Source organism: Anguilla rostrata, chromosome 1 (genome assembly GCF_018555375.3).
Source record: "Anguilla rostrata isolate EN2019 chromosome 1, ASM1855537v3, whole genome shotgun sequence".
NCBI lineage: Eukaryota > Metazoa > Chordata > Actinopteri > Anguilliformes > Anguillidae > Anguilla > Anguilla rostrata.
In genome coordinates, this window is record NC_057933.1 from 51,832,082 (window position 1) to 51,851,605 (window position 19,524).

The following is a 19,524-nucleotide window of genomic DNA, read 5'->3' on the forward strand; positions in this document are numbered from 1 at the left end:
TACAGCACATATGGTGCTTGTGCCTGCTGCTCCAGCTTTAGCTCTATGAAATTTAGCTCCACAGATGAAGCACAGCCAAAATATCAACATATTAAATGAAAGGGGTTTTAGAGTGAAACAAAAAAGCAGATTTGAGATTTTAAAAACACTGAATTAAATTACAGCATGATTTTTTTTTTTTTTTTAAATATCAAAGAATGCACAGACACCAATGAGAACACACTTTCAGACAGAAAAAAAAATAATGTTTAAAGACTTACGTAAAAATGAATTTATTTTCACTTAAATACTTTTTAAAATTACAAAATACATTCCTGTCCTGAACTATACAACTTATACTATCTGTACATTAACCTAATGATGGATAAAACTGAACCTAAAGAAAAAAACAAAGACAAAGTGAACTCCCATTCAGCATTCATCTGTAATTATGTGAAATAAATCCCCAAACATGTCCAATCTATACAATATTTACATTGTAATTTAAACAAAAAGTACAACCCAAAGTTTTATGAGGTTGAAGTTGGCTTCAAAGTAAATACTGCATGACAAGGCTGCCTTATAACAATGCCCTCTCAACATGCTTTATGTAAACTAAGGGCTGTGAGTTTTTTAAACAATTTATGCTGCATCCAGACTGTGTACTTGTAACCTGTTCCACAATTATGCCATTACATTAACAAGTGAAACACTGAAATGAGTAACAAAAATGAAGGCATCCTTTTCAGTTTTACAGCAAAATCATTTCTAAACAGTAATAGTAATAAAAATAATAATACATTATTACTCAAGCTTGCCTTTTGGAAAATGTATAAATAATGCCAACATATGCAGTGGAAAACAAATATTCACATCTGAGGTTATGCCCATTTAGAAAAAGCTGAACCAGCCTGACAATTAGAATCGAACAGTAGATAATGTAGAATAGCATTATGGTATTCCTGCATGTCATGTGGATAACATGTTTATCACTTGTGGTTTCATGCAAATCAGTCAATACGCTGCATTACGGGAAACCATTGATGTTCAAAGACTTCCATTCACAGATGGTGACACACTGATGCACTAGCTTCCACTTTGTAGTCTTCACACACTGTCCCCCAACAAACTTGTTAGCTGGGCAGCTGTCAGATTTGATCTCTGCCAATAACCAGTTTGCACAACATTGTAGCCTCGGACAGTTTTAAAGTTTTGAAAAAAAAAAAAAAAAAAAAAAATATATATATATATATATATATATATATATATATATATATATATATATTTAAAAATAAAATTGTTTTTTTAAACTATCCTTATGAGTGCCACGGTTTTCGAGTCAAATGAAATATGCTCTCTGAAGGTGTGACCAGAGTAGAGAATGCAAGCATGCGTCATATTTAAATGATATAAAAAATGTAATTGTATACTACCACAGTTAGCCGTTGGCACAGCGCTTAATTATGTACTGCACTGTACGAGACATACTATTAGTTACGTTACAGCGTACGCCTTATATTGGACTTGACCTTGTATTGGACCTTTCTGTCAATGCTATATAAACCAGAAGATACTTTGTTATCAGCAATATTACCCTTAATCAAAGAATGTTTAACACTGACATGCTAATTTTCTATTGTGGGACCAGTAGGTGGAAATGTACTGGATGTCTTAGTAAATATTTGGCTTATTATATAAAGGTCTTCATTTGGTTTTCCATTTACTCGTTGTTTGATCTGCTATGATGCACAAGGAATTCTCACACACAAATTCATGCTAATACAGAGAGATATACACATGTGCAAATGCAGATGCACACAAAAGCAAAAGCATGCAACACTACATGTTTGCAAGCACACACATGTATGCAAGCATGTGCACGCATGTGGACACAGACAATCAGTCAGACAGACAGACACACAGACAGACACACACTTAAGTTCTGCTGAGAAAGACACTATAGAGAAACGGAATCAGAAGAACATTATCAGTAAACCGAGGAGCCTAGAGAATCTGTACCCACCCACCACAAAAATGGTGGTGTTCTCTCTTCTCTCTTAACTTAAACTCCCAGAACACAGGTCTCATAAAAAGCTGTCATTCACATACTCGGCTGGCCCAACACAACTTTCCAGACTATCCTGCCAACATTTACACACAATGGCAACAAGCACTTAAAAAGCAGTTCTTCATGCTTAGTAAAGCCAGTTCAATGGCGGAACACAATCCAGTTTTATATGGTTATGTTCAGAATGCTTTCCAGCAACACCTTTGATAATCCGGTGTGAATTTACCTCTGAGGTAGGGGAAATCTGGTGAGATTTGAGATTTGAAGTTTATGAATTTTATTTTAAGCTCACCAGAGTTCTCATTTCTGTTATGGTGCATTGGGCCATTGTGTGTGCAGTTGTCTGTGGTTCGGTCTGGGATGAACATGATATTTCTACATAAAGCACTTATTGGGGAGTTGTAACCAGGTGTGTGGTGAAATATATAAGCTTTCCAGCGTGTCAGTGTGACACCATCATGACGTAAACACTTCAAGCGATGTTTAAAAAGAGGAATAAAAAAATGAAACAAAAAGAAAGGGAAGAGTCCATTGTGAGGCAGAGGCTACCGGAAAACGTTAGGAATCGTGCACTGCCAGTCTCCAGACGACTCCTGCACCACCTCCTCCAGGTCCAGCTCCGGCCCAGCCTCCTCCTCTCCCTCTGTTCCCTGCTCCATGGACACCTCCTGGTTGCCCCCTGGATTGGAGGAAAAGTATAAATTAGTCTCACTCAAATCAGACATTATACTTTCCAAGATTTTTCAATGTTTCAAGGAAAAACATGTCACAGGCAAGCATTTCTTGTGGAGTCAGGGATACAGTACTTTTGTACATACAGGTACATACATTTTTAGGCATATTATTTTTGAAACATTCTGTGCTCACATAAAAACACACTCTCCAGTGCCAAATGACTTTTATTTGTGGAATTAATGTGCAAAATATTGTCCATGGATGTGTTTTGCTCGCAGAAAAGTTTTTTTTTGTTTTGTTTAATTCAGCCAATTTGTCCCTGCTACTTTGGGACATTTTAGATACCTTTCATGACTTTCGGCATGGCATGATTTCCCAGAATTAAATATTTTCAATGGTTTTAATGGCACAAAGAAGGGAATGGGCGGCCTCAGTGGGCGGAAAAAGCAATAGATTTTAATGACTTCCCCGAATCACTTTCAAACTTCCTGGGATGCCAAGTGATAGATGATAGGGGTCTGGCCGGCGCTGCCAAGGCCAATACTGATTATACCTCCAAACGGCGCTGCTTCAGAATTCATTCAGTTAATTACACAAGGTTGATGGACTTCTATTAATATGGTTACTTACATATCCACACACCTTAATCAGGCTGCTCTGAGTGACTGGAAACCAAGAGAGCTGGCACATTTTCATGAATTAATCAGAAGTAGAAATAAGCTGAACAGTGGAGCAAAGCAATCTCCAGCAAATGCAATCAGGGAGGTATGTATTATATCTATGAATCTATGATCTAACAAGCCCCCCCCCCCCCCCAGACAGACAGGCAGACAGACAGACATATTCACACACAGACACACACGCATGCATGCAAACGCTCGTACACACTCCTCTCACACTCCTCTCAGCGTACCTACACCTCCACTCCAACACACACCGAGGCTGTGCAATCACCGTCCCATCTAAAGACCTCAATCGAGTTCTGCGGTGACTTTTTTCTTCCCTCAAAAATAGTAAGTTCCCCATCTCATCAGCGAGAGACTAAAGCAGCTTTGCTGCAGTCCCCAGGACAAGTGCTGATTGACCCCCTGCGAGGCTGGGCTCCTTTCAACACTAATTCATTCATTATTTCTTCTCAAAGGTATGGAGGTTTCCCCTACTTCAGCCATCCTCTACGGAGAATAAAGCATGAAAGGGTCCTTACTAGCAGGGCTGCAGGTGCAGCCCTGCTAGTAACAGTTACCTGCTACAGTTACCTTATATGACACAGAAGGAGCAGGGACCCTGGACCTAACATTTACCTTATTTTGGCGATCAATTTCTTTATAACATTTTGCATTCAGTAAATTGATGCACACAAATGCTCAAAAATGGAATTAGGTAATTCCACAAGGCTTTCTTTTCAGAAGGGCAGGAGACAAGTTAGGAATGGTCATAATAAAAGAACACAAAACAAAAAACTCAGGTCCTGATAACATTTTCAGTGACCCTGCACTACATGTGCACTCATACAAAGGCAACAAAAATATACTCTGTACGGTCCCTTGGCCAGGATTTCACAAACTCCATGTGTAAGCTGGTTTTTATTTTAGCCAGTCAGCCTCAATTAACATTATTTGAAAAAAAAAAAATGATTTATGTGCTTCTCCCTCAGCTAATTTGAACAAACCGCAGGCTTGGCTGGTTTATATTTGAAAATTACCCGCAAACTATAATTTCCATGACCAGGTGTCCACACTTTCATCATTTAGAACCCTACTGTGATTTCACCAGTCATTCGAGCTCTTTAGCATAAACAGCGAAACCACTTTCAAGGGAATTATCTTTCCCAGAATGCATTACAGAAGATGAAAGCCATGGCCGTCAAAGACATGATCTGACTGATCAGAAACTCATCTGACAAATACGGGTTCTTCATTTCTCACGGCATGCATATCCATTTCTCACATACTGTGACATAACGTGGCCTTAGAGGGCAAGTCATCATAAGTGTCTGATTCAAAATGATTAACTGAGCATTAATATGTGGGAATTGTTAATAGTGTCGGAATGAGAACCGGCTCACGGTGATGACAGTGTTAGGGAAAGCCTGCTGTAGACCCAAAACCCAGTCCTTTCAACCCTGGTCCCCGAGTCCAAGATTGTCAGCTCCTTTATTCCGGCCGAACACAATCAGCCTCTCGACTGAAGCAGTTTAACAGAGCCGGGAAAACCGTAGCATTCAAGGCTGTTGGGTGGCAGAAGCACTCACTCATTTTCAGCTGATGCTCCCCATAGCTTGGAATTGCAATCTGCCTGTGCCAGTGCTGACAGAACTGCACAGAGGCGTATAACTGGCCGTGACATAGTCCAGGGCACTCACCTGCCCCATCACACAGCAGCAACTCCTCCGGTTGCTAGGGCGCCTGGTGTTTGTCTGCACCAAATGCGTACGTGGGGCAGTTCTCTGGCGCAATGGCCGCCTACTCCAGCCAGTTGACTGCAGACTGAAAATAAGCAGCAGCTGCCAATGTATGGGGTGCAGGCTCCTTCGCTGAAAACTGCTGAATTGCGCCCCCTTTGGACCAGAGCTGGGAAATTCCACCAAACTGAAGCCTGCAGAAGTCGTTTACATTAATAACTTTAAAATACTCAACTGCTAATAATAGTAGTTAACTAGAAGAGTGCACTCAGCAGAGTGCAGATCTCCGCCAGGCGAAGCACTTGTTGATCACTTGCGGCCCCTACCGGCCGGTTAGAGATTTCGCAGATACACAAACACACACATACACACACACATGCACACACGTGACCAAACGCATAATCCCCTGCAGGCTCTGCCTCGCGGAGATAATTAAAAGGTATATGTATGTCAACTACTAGTTCACACTAAAGTCACACTGCCAATGGTCAAATATTTTTTTCTTCTCCCACTTCCAATTTACATTAAAAAATGCCAATCCTAGTCTCGACAGTGAGGGATGCTATCATGAGCACAGAGCCCAGAGCGAACACCTTCAGACTGCTAGTAGACACCTTCCTGTGCTCTGATGAAAAATTAAAGCAGACAAGTCACTCAAGCAAAGAGGCGGTTTAAAATATTTAAGGCGAGCCCCGAAAGTAACCCAATGTGTCTTCCATCTTCAAAGCTTATCATTTCCACCTGTCATGATATCAAACCTGTCAGACAGCATGAGACTGAAAATGATAGGCTGGTTGGACAAGAGCAATGATAACAACACCACTTCAGAAGGGAAGACTGCATATGATGGACTCGGGGGCAGTGTATTCTTTTTTTCCAACTTCTGCAAGGTTATGTTAAGTAAACATAGGAAATTTCTTTGGCTGGGATACACAGAAATTCCAAATTATCTCTCCAAAATAATGACCTGAAAAACTACACGCACAAAAAGCTATAACAGGGGTAGAGATTCCCAAGAATCAAGTAAGACTCAATCATGTCAACCCTCTTCTGTTGATACTCTAGCACCAATTTATACTCAAAGCCCCACCCAGGCAAACCATTTGCTTCATTATTTAATTCTATCAGTCTGAAGTCTTCAAGTTGAAGACAAACCATACAGTAGTCAGATGGAAATAACCCTGTGTTATGTCTCATTTGTCAAACTGGACAAAAATATCAAGAAACTGAACAACCAAAACACCACCTTGAGCGTGACTTCATTTTGAAAACACTGTTACTTCGGCAGTGACCCACCATAGCTGTGCGAGCGCTTCACGTGGAGCTTCATGTTGCTCTTCTGGGTGAAGCCGATGCCGCACACCTCACACTTGTAAGGCTTCTCTCCGGTGTGCTTCACCCTGTGGACCTGGAGGGCGCTCTTCTGGTTAAACGCTTTATCGCACTGCTGGCACTTGAAGGGTCGCTCACCTGAAAATAACACGCAGCTGGTTAAAAAGGCTTGCTCTGAAAAGGTTAGTCTGGGTTCATTCGAACTTGGCATTTAATATGAGTAGAACCAGATATCTCTGCTTGATTTCGTAAAATTTTTATGAGTAATGGGGGTAGGTCTGCTACGGATTTTCAACTGGATCCTCAAACGACTGCATTGTGTGAGGTTAGCTTGCCAAGAAAAAAAAGACCAATCCTCAGCAGCCAAGGGGACCAACTGCACTCTGGTACATAAGGACAACATTGCGTGTCCCTATGCTAAAATGTGACAAAATTCATAACGTTCACAATCACAGTTAGCGGTAATAGAGACACAATATCTGGGTTTATTGCTGTAAGGGGCACATGAAAATCAAACGCGTGGATTTGTTCTCATGTTCAACTCTCTGAATACAATAAAAATACATTTTACAAATTTTTGGACATTTCACAGATGTTCTTATCGTGAGCAAATTGCACAATTGACATGCTTTTATACAGAATCAATTTACACAGCTGGATATATACTGAAGCATGTTAGGTACCTTACCTTAAGTACCTTACTGGAGGATACAACAGGAGTACCCCACCAGGGAACTGAACCAACAACCAGTCCAGATCCCCAACCACTGAACATGCTAATGCTGATGTAACAATAGCTACTGGTAACTGAAAGCAATGGAGTCCTACAGCACTGACTTAGAATGCTGAAAAAACACTCCTAAAAACCTACTATTCAAATGGATAACATAATGTTAAAAATAAAACAATACTGAGCCCTGCTGCAAGGATATCACTAGGGATTAGCAGATCCCCTCTGGAATTCTGGAAGCTAACCTTCAGTTAAGTCTTAAATATTGTGATCTACAAATACAGGGAAATAAACAGATTTGTCATCACTACTATTTTCATCTCTCCAATTCAAGATACCTTCATTCATTAAAATGCTTAGAAAATTAGTAATATTCCAATTACATCATCACTTCAAGTCTTTCGCAGGTGTAAAAAATATCTGTTTTTTTACACAGGAAATACAGCTAACACCAATTATTCTGGGCATTAGACAGACCATATTGAGTTATGATTTTTATGTAGAGTTGGTGATTGAATCCATGCCAGTGAATGTATAAATGAGAAAACCACCCACACTGGCTAGCACTACTGAGGAGCACACAATGAATTTTTATCTCAGGCAGTGCCTGGGATTACTTCCAATACCTTCTTGAACACCGAGAGATTTCATTTCATTTTTATCTATTCATTTATATTTAAACACACTCTTCCATGTTCCTTCAATAAATATAACTCAGTAGCAGAAGTCATGTCGTACCACAGCCAATTGTCAAAACTGATTTTCCCAGACAGAAATGGTTTCCTGTTTATTTCCATTGTGAAGCATTAAAGTACCCATTTACGGGCTTTAAAACCGAGGACTGGTCACGTGCATCCTCCCAGCTTTAACGCGGAGAAGATTCCAGAGGCTTCCGTGTGACCAGACACGGTTATGCAACATCACCCCACGGCAGACCCTCGGGTTGACTCCTGAGGGGTGAAGGCTGCACTCTGGGAAACGTGGAGGGGCTCTGAAGAGAGCGATTAGCGCAGTCTCTCGCTAGCGCTCTGCTGAAACAGGAGAAGCTGAGGCTGGAATTTTCCGAAGGTAATTTCAATCGCACGTATGAGGAGCTGTGCACCTCGTAACAAAAGACAGGAAGAGGCTGTCACGTTGCGCTTACGAATGTGTGGCAACCAAATTTTGGTAAGCCTGCAGTGTCAAAAGAAGTTCATTTCTAAATACAGGATTGACTAGAGGGGTTTCATATGTAGAACTTCATTGGCTTTGCTGTTTTGAATTCGTTCAGCTTCATTCTGGAAGTGTATTGATAAAAGGGGCATAAGACCAAGTGGGGTCTTTCACTGCTACGTGGGTAGATCCTGTCAGGACACCTTACATCAAAAATGTTCTGTTGCAGAGGATGCTGACAGCCAGTGCACTCATACGGTAGTTCCCTCCCTGTCTGTCTGCTTCTTTGCCCACTAATCTCTAACAAAAACTCAATACCGCCTCCTTAAAGCTCGACTGTGCCAAGACTGATGGTACCGTGCTTAAGTTTCAAGACAAATGCCATGTTGGCTTTCAACAGTCAAACTCACCAAGTCACAACAAATCCACAACAAAGGACGGAGTGTGGCACAGTGGGTAAGGAACTGCGCTTGTAACCGAAAGGTCGCAGGTTCGAATCCGGTAGGAACTGCTGTTGTACCTGAGCAGGCTAACCTGCATTGCTTCAGTATATATCCAGCTGTATAAATGGATACAATGTAAAGTGCTATGTAAAAAGTTGTGTAAGTCGCTCTGGATAAGAGCGTCTGCTAAATGCCTGTAATGTAATGTAATGTAATGCCTATATCTAAGGCCCTGTGCGGAAGATTATGAGGGGAAAAAATACACACATGTGAGGAAGTGATTGATTGAAGACCACTTGCTGTCACAAATAAATATTTTTAAAAAAACACCTGTTCACTCTCAGGGGCTGTGTATGAGCATGCTTCTACACAGTTCACGATTTGGGAATTCCAAATGGGTGGGACTGGAGATCCCAAATTTATTCAAAATAAAAAACAGGGAGTGCATTATTATACTCCCCACTCCACCATCTTTTTGTTGTTGTTTAAAACTTGTTATACTGAACAATAATTTACTGATCACAAAAATTAAGCTAAAGGAGCTATGCGTTATAATGACATGGAAACACTTACATCGTTACAAATGTAACCACCATAAAGTAGAATCTCCTTAAGCAGGTTGGTGTGCTCTTTTATTACTGAGAGACCGTTTAATTTAATTTGACTTGACTTTTCAATAAACATTCAGTTCCAAGCAGATGAACATATTGCTCGTTAATCATAATTTAGAAGGGGAAGACTTCGCATATTGACTACACGTCTCTGCCTAATTGGTATGAAACTGTCTCAAACTGTAATGCATCCAACCGTAGCGTTCGGTATCATTCTTTAAAAAAGGCTGTCATTTCAGTAACAGCAATGTTCTCCATATCGTATCGATTTACTAACAGGCTAATCAAATTGTGACAGTTAAATCAAAGGTTAAAAGCCCTTCCCCCATTAATGCCCCGACCGCAGTCACCCAGGTCCACTCATTCGCCCTGTCCTCCATTCGCCATGGCAACAACAGATGGCAGTGAATTAGCGTGGAGTCGGCATGCATATTTTGATTAGAAACATGGAGGTGTCCCCCCAGCAGGCAAAACTCAATATTTCATCCAGCAGAGAAAGTCGAAGAAACAGTGCTAGGCCACGCCTTCTCAATAATTGTGTATCATTCTGCTCAACTCTCTCACAAGGGGACTCATTCTATACTTTCAATTATTTCAGAGCTTAAATAATAAGCATCTCTGTCAAACAGAAGTTCAAAGCAATTATCTCAGGGTGTGAGTATTTTCTCTGAAATTATTAAAAAGGAAAATTAATTGCTTTTATTTCAATGAGCTCTATTTACAATGCTGATGCTGATCCTGGCAAGCATTAGTGTTCAAGACAGCCATTAGATACAAGGGCTGACTGGAAGAACACAATTAAGAAACAAAAAAAAAAAGCAATTAAATATAATAACACATTAGGGAAGGAAACGTTTTCCAGAAAGTTAGATTTGCAGAAGTTTGATAAACTTTGTGAGCCCAGGGGGATGGAGGATGGGGAGGAGGGCTGGTTCATGTTCTTTAAAAGCAATTAGTCACATAAAATTATGTATTATTCTTTTTTTAATTACAGGCACAAGTAAGACTGCCAATATTTGAATAATCTTTCAGTTTTAATGTTCATATGTCACATATTTAACTGTACTTACATATTGTTTCATTGTCATAAAAAAACAGTCATTGTTGAGATCACAGCAAGAAACACCTCGCCCACAATATACCTGCTGTTTTATTGGAAACAATACTCAAAATTACTGCAAAATAAAATAATACAGTGCATACCTTGCTAAATACATACCTTCACCTCACTTTAACCAATGCATATGCGTGTGTGTGTGTGCGCGTGTGTGTGTGTGTTACAGTATAAGGGTGCAGCTCTACCTGTGTGGGTCCTGTTTTAAGATGGGGCAGTGCGTGTGTGTGTGTGTGTTACAGTATAAGGGTGCAGCTCTACCTGTGTGGGTCCTGTTTTAAGATGGGGCAGTGTGTGTGTGTGTGTGTGTGTGTGCGTGTGTGTGTGTGTGTTACAGTATAAGGGTGCAGCTCTACCTGTGTGGGTCCTGTTTTAAGATGGGGCAGTGCGTGTGCGTGTGTGTGTTACAGTATAAGGGTGCAGCTCTACCTGTGTGGGTCCTGTTTTAAGATGGGGCAGTGTGTGTGTGTGTGTGTGTGTGTGTGTGTGTGTTACAGTATAAGGGTGCAGCTCTACCTGTGTGGGTCCTGTTTTAAGATGGGGCAGTGCGTGTGCGTGTGTGTGTTACAGTATAAGGGTGCAGCTCTACCTGTGTGGGTCCTGTTTTAAGATGGGGCAGTGTGTGTGTGTGTGTGTGTGTGCTGCGTGTTGTGTGTTATTACAGTATAAGGTGCAGCTCTACCTGTGTGGTCCTTTTTTAAGATGGGGGTGCGTGTGTGTGTGTGTGTTACAGTATAAGGGTGCAGCTCTACCTGTGTGGGTCCTGTTTTAAGATGGGGCAGTGTGTGTGTGTTACAGTATAAGGGTGCAGCTCTACCTGTGTGGGTCCTGTTTTAAGATGGGGCAGTGTGTGTGTGTGTGTGTGTGTTACAGTATAAGGGTGCAGCTCTACCTGTGTGGGTCCTGTTTTAAGATGGGGCAGTGTGTGTGTGTGTGTGTGTGTGTGTGTCTGTGTGTGTTACAGTATAAGGGTACAGCTCTACCTGTGTGGGTCCTGTTGTGCCTCTCCAGCTGGCTGGGCTTGGCGAAGGCCTTGTCACAGGAAGAGCACTTGAAGGTGCGGGGTCTCTGTGAGCTCAGCGAGGGCCCCTGCTGGTGGACATGCTCATGTTCCTGCAGTCAGAAAACAACAAAACAACCAGCGTTAACAACCAGCCCATGGCCCTGGAGGCTGCTAACGGAGCTCCTCACAATGGCTGCAGCCATTAATGCTCCGTCTCCTGCCAACTATCCATGAACTGTCTGTACACAACGGAGCAGAACTGTATCCTTCCCAAATAAAACGCATTTCATTTTGCACAACAAAATGGTTTGTGATCACTGGGCCTCATTCATGAAACCTGTACGCTCACATTAGTTCGTAAACTGTGTGTAAGGACATTTCCAAGAACATCTCAGCATTAATCATTTTTTTCTTATCTGTATCTCTTTCCTTTTGCTAATCACATGAAGCATTAAAAAAGCATTATGCATACAATTTACAATCAGCATTCATCATCTCATACACCTGGGACATGCACAAAAACAAAGAACAATGGTATGTACATAAGTAATATGAGTAATAAATCCCATATTGGTTTTTTGTAAGGAGGTTTTTAAGAACAAAAGTAAGGACAATTTAAGAAACGTTTTGTGGATGAGGACCAATGATATTACTTCATAATAACTTTTTAAATCAACTAGGTTAAGGATGATGGTTAAGGATGCAAAGTTGGCACATGACTGAGATCCTTTCCCCCAAATGCAAGTACAGGCAGGCAGGGGAGTCTCCCACTGAGAAAATGGCCAAGATTACATCAACCTTTAACTTCGACTTAGAATACTTTATTCTTCGCAAAAAAACTTATTGGTGAGTTTCTGTGATCGCGAAACGCAAAAAGCAGCATTTAATTTAGAGTCAAAGTTCAGCGTTGACTGGCTCAGCGGCTCGCCCAGGTAAAGTCCAAAATGTTCCGAGCAGGTGTTACTTATAACAAATGACTAATCCATCTCGGCAGGACGCCAGCTGAAAGGACAGTGGACTAAGTGCGATTCCCTAGCCTGATGATCTTTCAGGATGGTTCCCCTCTGTTCCCAGAGCTCTCTGTGTCACGCGCATCCATTTATGGGTAAAAAAACAGCCTTAATTCAATTCAATTCAATTCAATGTGATCCACAGTCCCTCGCCTGCTGTTGAGGCAAGCCTTGGAAAGATATTTACTGGGGCCTTTACATAGCTGTCAACCAGGTCTGCTGTGGCATTGTATCAATGCATAGATGACTGTGTGTTGACTGGACATATGCTTCCAGCTGTGTGCATGATCATCACCCTCATCATAGGCTGTTGTACCTGGTATGGAGAATAGCATACAGACCATGTGGACTTCTAACCCACAGATGCAGCAGCCCTGATGCTCAGAACTGTATTAAAATAAAGTGTACGGTACAACTAACCAGCTGAGTTCCACAAATACTCTTGATTTACAGAAATAAGACTACATAAAAATAAATATGGACTTTAAAAGTCTACTAAATATAAAAGGAGGTGCCTCGCTTTGGTTTTGAAATCCCACAAAGCATGCCGTAAATGACTGAGAAAAGAGTTTTCTTCTTTAGCAAATGACAGCAACATAGGAAAATATAACCTAAACAAACAATAAATTCCAATACAATAAGACCACGTGATGGTACACTTCAAAATGAGAAATATACAGACACAGAAGAGCCTGGTTCCACAAATAAGTGAAAGGCAGCTTCTGTTACAGAAAAGGGAGTTTACTTATAACAACACAAAGTCATTGCACTCCAGAAAATATGTTCCAAACTGGAAAATGGAAAAAAGAAAAAGAAAAAGAAAAAAAGAAAAAGAAAAATAATCACAACAGTTCCAAGCTACAGAAATGAAGTCTTGACCCTGAGCCGCGAACACGGAATGCTATGGAGAAACTCTGACTGCAGATACTGGTGAAGTCTGTTCACGCTCCATCACTTCATTATTCCCGTTTTTTTCAAAAGATGTAGAACCAGAACGAGCAGCGCGGCTTTGACACTTGCGCCAAAAGATAAAAGCATCCCTCGGTTTCGTATCATCGCAAGATAGCATTGTTTACATTAAGAATCAATCTGGGACAGACAGGTCCCTGAGAATCTGGCCCTGTTCACAGAGTGCACAGGGAATCGTTTACCGTCAAACTGTTTACTGCGCTACAAAACCTCATTTGAAAGTCTCTACGCAACAGGACCGTATCTGGTTTTCTCCTGCAGGCAAGGGTGCAACCCCAGCGGGTAGTTTGAACCCAAAGCAAAATGCTGGAGATGAGCGTTAAACAAGCAGTGATGAATTTGCCAAGAACCTGACTACAAAAGCACTTAGAAGATGATTATCTTGAAATGTGATTGACCCCCCTCTCCAACCCCATCAATAATGTAGTCCTCTCAGGAGTTTGGTTTGTTTAGGAATTTCACCCCTCCCCTCCTCCCAAAATATGAATTCACTGGACTCCACGGTTCCAATATACGGCTGTTTAATGTTTTGACATTACTCCAATTGGTTATGCCAAAAGGTCATTTCATACGAGTTTACGCTTGCTGGAAAGAATCAAAAATATTGGGCAGAACAGTGCTATTCATCATCCATGACACGCAATTCCTCCTTTTCTTCACTTCTGAGTTAGGGCAGGATATATTGTCAGTGGGTACAGGCAACAAACTGTCACCGCAATGAATCACCTCACTTTGTGTGGATCGGGTTTGTCAGATTTAAAAAATAATAGGCTAATAAAAAACATAAAAATGTGGGTCGGGGGCAGAAGCTAGCTGCAGATGAGTACATTTTCAAGTCCCAAATGAAGCAGAAAGAGCTACCGTCGTCCCACAACGGGCAGGGAAGAGCCAGCGAGAGGGCTGAGCGTCGCGTGTCCAATGAGGTAAACCGTGCGTAAAGACGCCTAAAAAACAACTCCACTTCTGCTACCGCCGAAACTACGCTGAAGTGTCTCTTACCACCCCGCGATCCGACTGACTCATGCTCCCTCACTGCCACGCGCCAAATAAAGGATGACAAAGCGGCTGCCGATTCGCTGTCACTAGGGATGGCGTCCGTCCATTTCTCGGAGGGTAAAAATAAATACATTGAGACATCAATGTTTCGATTTTTTGGAACGAGGCGAAACCTGCTTTTTACGCAATTTGTGAAGACAGGATCCTGTATCCACACATTGGTATAACTACAGCAAATGCTAAATTAACACTTTTATATTATATTCCATCATACTTACATTACTGCTAGAAATTATCCAAACACCATTCTTACAGAATAATCTTAGTACGCTTAACACTTTTATCTGTGCCTGTTTTGTTTCTTTGAGCCATTTTTGTGTGAAAAAATGTATTTGAAACAGTTACCTTATTGGCTATGAGTGGTAATGATATAATGTAACCATCAGTAATTTGAGATAACGTCTACAAGCAAAAATAGATAAATAGCCTAAATGTATTGTTTCTGTAATCTGTGCCAGTCCAGTGCATGTAACCGTTTAACAAAATTAGGCAAATTTGGTCTCTGTTCTATCGATCTGCAATGCGATCGCCACTTTCGGTAACAAATGTACCGAAGCGCTTGTTCGTTCCACTAATTTCAGAAAAAAATTAATTAAAATAAAATTCTGCACTGACAGAAACACAAACAAAAAGGACATTTACTAAAACAATTTAGGCAAAATCAAAGACAAAAGCACTACTGGCTGCGCTGAAGCTGAGCAAGGGTTGTGAACTGTTTTACATTGTTGTTGTTTTCGGTGTCCTCCATTATTTCCTCTGGAGAATGCTTATTGGAGTGCGCGGGAAAGGTGACAACAGATGTATTGTTCAAGGGCAGAATATCAAACCCATTCTGAAGTCCATTATATTCGGGCCATTTAGGGTTATCTTTCAAGGCTGGCAGAGCCTACTACAGCCTTTGTTCGTGCTGCCCTTTCCGACACCTTTATCACGGTGTGCGATTCAGTTTCCGCAGTTCCGTGACCCTGACCAAACAAAATGTTTAAAGCACCTTCTCTCTACAGCTAATCACATGTTTGAGGGCTGACCTCTATTAATTGTAATTCCACAGGAAGTGTTTTTCTCCTGCTGTAGGCAGACCATCTGCTGTCACCCAGAGGGCAAGAGTCAGGGGAACACAGGGCATGCACAGTGGTGGTGCAAGAGATAACAGTTGTGTGTGCGCGTGCATGCGTGTATCTGTGCGTGTGAGTTTGCGTGCGTGTGTGGGTTGTGTGTGTGCGTGTGGGTTTGCATGCGTGTGGGTTCGCGATTGTGCGAATGTGGGTTTAAGCGTGCGGGTTTGTGTGCGTGGGTTTGCGCGTGTGTGTGTGGGTTTGGGTTTGTGTGCGTGCATAAGTGAGTGAGAATGAATGATAGCTCACATGAGCATGAATGAACGAGTGGGTGAGTATGCATCGGGGACTGGCTGCACGCGTAAACAAGTGAGTGTATGAGTCAGTTATGTGAGACAATGAGCAAGTGTGTGTGTGTGCATCAATGGCTATGTGTGAGTGAGTGTGTCATTGTGTGCGCATCAGTGGGTGAGCGTGTGAGTGTGCATCAGCGGGTATGTGAGTGTGTGCATCAGTGGCTGTCTGCGTCTGTGAGTGAGTGTATTGCGTACATGTCCGTGCCAGTGTGCAGTCCTACCTTGAGGTGCGTGGCTCTCTTAAAAGCCTTGTTGCAGACCCTGCAGACATGGCAGCGCTCCTTTCCGTGCGTCTGCCTGCAGTGTCTCCTCAGCATGACTGCGGTCAGGAAGACCTGGTTGCAGTAGAAGCACTGGTTCAGACCCTGCTGTGTGTCAGCTGCTGGCTCCTTCACCAACTGCCTGGTCACCTCTGGGATCTGGAACATGGCAAACAGATGTTACAGGAGCATGCACACACACGCACAGTATACATACACACGCACGTACACACGCACACACAGCCACTGTATACACACACGCAAATACACACACACGCCAGTGTCCGGTACATTCCGTTATCACATAAATTTCTTGATCAGCAGAACAAGCTCCTTATCCAGAGCAGCTAGCTGCTATAAGTACTCATGTCTTTTATTCTTTTTATTTTCCAAACAATGAGGAGAAGGGTCTTGCGAATCCCTGCTTTTTACCCATACCCCTCAGATCCAGAATATGAGGGATTATTTTAATCTCTAATCAGTCATTTCCCTCCCATCCAACACAGGACATTATAAATATAACATTACATTATGCGTGTGCATATATATTCTCCTCTTACCCGGAAACCATCGTCAGGTGGTCCCACAGTACCATGGGTTGGGTGGCTGACCAGAATGACCTGCTGGGAGGAGTTGGCCGGTTGTCCGTGGATACCGGCTTCACTCAGAATAGCGGGGAACTGCTGGCTCTGCAGAGGGAGGCAGGGGACCATTGGGTAATGCGGTCTGTCTGACAGAAATACACACTTCCAGGTAACTCAGCTGCTACTAGCGGGCCCGAATTGAGGATTGTTAAGCCGTGGATCGAAAACGAAAACTATTAGCATAAAAATGAGCTTGAATGCGGTTAGTCACAGAATGCTTCACTGTTCAACACGCCTGTGAATCAGCTCTCAAGGGGAGGAGCATGCATTGTGTCACAAAGGGAGGACTGTATCTGGAGGCTGTGCTGCAGTACTAGTTTACTCAATAGGTAGCTAGCTGGTGACTACCCTAGGCTTTAGCATGGCGGCTGCCTGGATTAAGTGTTTGTGGGGGTGACCACAGGCATTCGTTTGAACAGGGATTTGAAATTGTACAGTATATCATTAAAGTTACTCTTCCAAGTATGACAGAATATTTAGTCTTAAAAGTCTAAACTCTCATGCATATCAATTATATTTGCTAAAATCTGTCATCCTAAATCCTGTCCATCAGAGAACTCAAGCTGACACCCAACTGATTACTGCTTTATGAATTGCAATTATACACACAGCATGAAGACACCAAGCGGTTATTAGATCAAAGTAGATGCAATGAACCTTAATACAGGCCAAAAGAAGGTTTTAACCCCAACTGTTTAATACAACCCCGAAAAACCTGTCACATACTGCATGTGTTTGTCTGTCTGAGTGAATATACTTGAGTTTGTTTGTTAAGAGATGTGTGTGTATGTGAGTTTGCGTGTGCCCATGTACACTACATGGCCAAAGTATACGGACACCAGACATCCAACTTCTCATCCAATGCTATAATAGCAATCTCCACTTTTCTGGGAAGGCTTTATACTAGATGTTGGAGCATTGCTGCAGGGATTTGCTTCCATTCAGCCAGAAGAGCATTAGAGAGGTTGGGCACTGATTGGGCAATAAGGCCTGGCTCTCCAATTGATCCCAAAGGTGTTAGATGGGGTTGAGGTCAGGGCTCTGTGCAGTTCTTCCACACTGTTCCCAACAAAAGCATTTCTGTGACGTATTGTGTTGTGAGCAGGAGTGACGTTTTGTGTTGTGTGTATGAGTGATGTGTAGTGTGTGCATGAGTAACATGTTGGGTTGTGTGTATGAGTGATGTGTTGTGTGTGAATAACGTGTTGGGCTGTGTGTATGAGTGATGTGTTGTGTGTGTGAGTAAGTGTTGTGAGAGTGATGTTGTGTGTGTGAATAGTGTGTGTGTATGAGTGATGTACTGTGTTGTGTGCGCGTGAGTGACATATTGTGATGTATGCGCGAGTGATGTATCGTGTTGTGTGTATGAGTGATGTGTTGTGTTGTGTGTGTGTGTGAGTGACATATTTGTTGGGTGCTGGCTGTTTAACTTGCGTGCAGACCTGGGAGGCGATGTTAAGGGTGACTGTGTCCAGGCCGCTGGACAGCATGCCCTGAGTGTCCGCCAGGGTAAGCGTCACGCTGCCGTCGCTGGCCACGCCCGTAGATGACATCACCAGGCTCTGGGAGGACACCGTCGCCTGAGAGAGGGAGGTGGTGGGGGGCAGGCTGTTGACTGACCAAGGAAAGGAGAGAATAAAGAGAACATTCTCATCAAATCAGACCAGTGCACTTAGTTCATCCACTTACATATTATAGCTGCATAATGCTGTGCCAGTGGTTTATTGATTAGAGTTAAAAGGTTCATTTACGCATTTGCCTTATGATATATATCACTGTGTACACACACACACATGTACAAATTTGTGTTCATACATACATATAGCCCACCAAGTCTGTTCCTGAAGTATAACACATAGGTAGAGTTCAATAGGCATTAAATTACTGTGTATATCACAATGAGCATAATAAATAAGAGGTCTTTCTTCATGCGAGTAAACAGTAAATTCGCCATGCGGTGAATGCCCCGCTGGAAGCCCGGCACACAGTTAGTTTTTAGCCTGGTAAATGCCACATTGCTTTTGAATGTACAGTGTGTGAAGGCTTCCGACAGAAGCAGAGCCGGAGGAGTCCGGGTGACACACAGAAAGAGTTCTCTAAAGTGCAGTTTGTCACAATCCCAGGACTCGCCCACTATACTGACACTACTTTTAGCATTCCCATAGCATATTTATGCTACATGGACAACTGAGCGCAAAATTGAATTTCCACGAAAGAGCAATCAAACTCCTCCTAGCTCCTTTGCCATCATAACAGAACAGCACTCAGATATTTAGATATACATTTAGTTATTTATGTATATCTATTTATTTATGTATTTATTAGAATGGTTAGTGTCTGTCATTTTAAAGGTTTGTGACTCCGCACACTCAGTCTCACCTGTCATTCCAGCGCTGGTCGGGCTCTGAGATAGCAGCTGGTCGCTAGCGATGGTGAGCGTGGCTCCGCCCGCCTGGGTGCTCATGGGAGACGACAGCCGGATCCCGCCCATGTCGGCGCCGCCGGCGGTGCTGTGCTGCGGGATGAGGTCCTGACCTTGAGGCGAAAAACACGGGGGGGGGACACACACACGCTCAGACGCATCCCGCGCTTTGCAGCACCGAGCACCGAGGCAGACGCGCGTGAGCGGAACGCCACATCGGCTTCGGGTGTAAACGCGGCGCGAC

At 42.6% G+C, this 19,524-nt stretch overlaps 1 protein-coding gene across 1 annotated transcript in view; it reads right to left on the reverse strand.

Annotated features, from left to right (window-relative positions):
- Positions 1–242: 242 nt before the first annotated feature.
- LOC135258207 (zinc finger protein 236-like) overlaps positions 243–19,524 on the reverse strand; it is a 69,083-nt gene continuing 49,801 nt past the window's right edge. The window contains exons 26-32 of the mRNA XM_064341514.1: positions 19,238–19,393; positions 18,301–18,473; positions 16,775–16,903; positions 16,176–16,373; positions 11,489–11,618; positions 6,420–6,593; positions 243–2,726 (exon numbers count right to left, since the gene is read on the reverse strand). Of these exons, the coding sequence (XP_064197584.1) occupies positions 2,593–2,726; positions 6,420–6,593; positions 11,489–11,618; positions 16,176–16,373; positions 16,775–16,903; positions 18,301–18,473; positions 19,238–19,393 (1,094 nt within the window). The 3' untranslated portion in view covers positions 243–2,592. The remainder of the gene's footprint in view (positions 2,727–6,419; positions 6,594–11,488; positions 11,619–16,175; positions 16,374–16,774; positions 16,904–18,300; positions 18,474–19,237; positions 19,394–19,524) is intronic.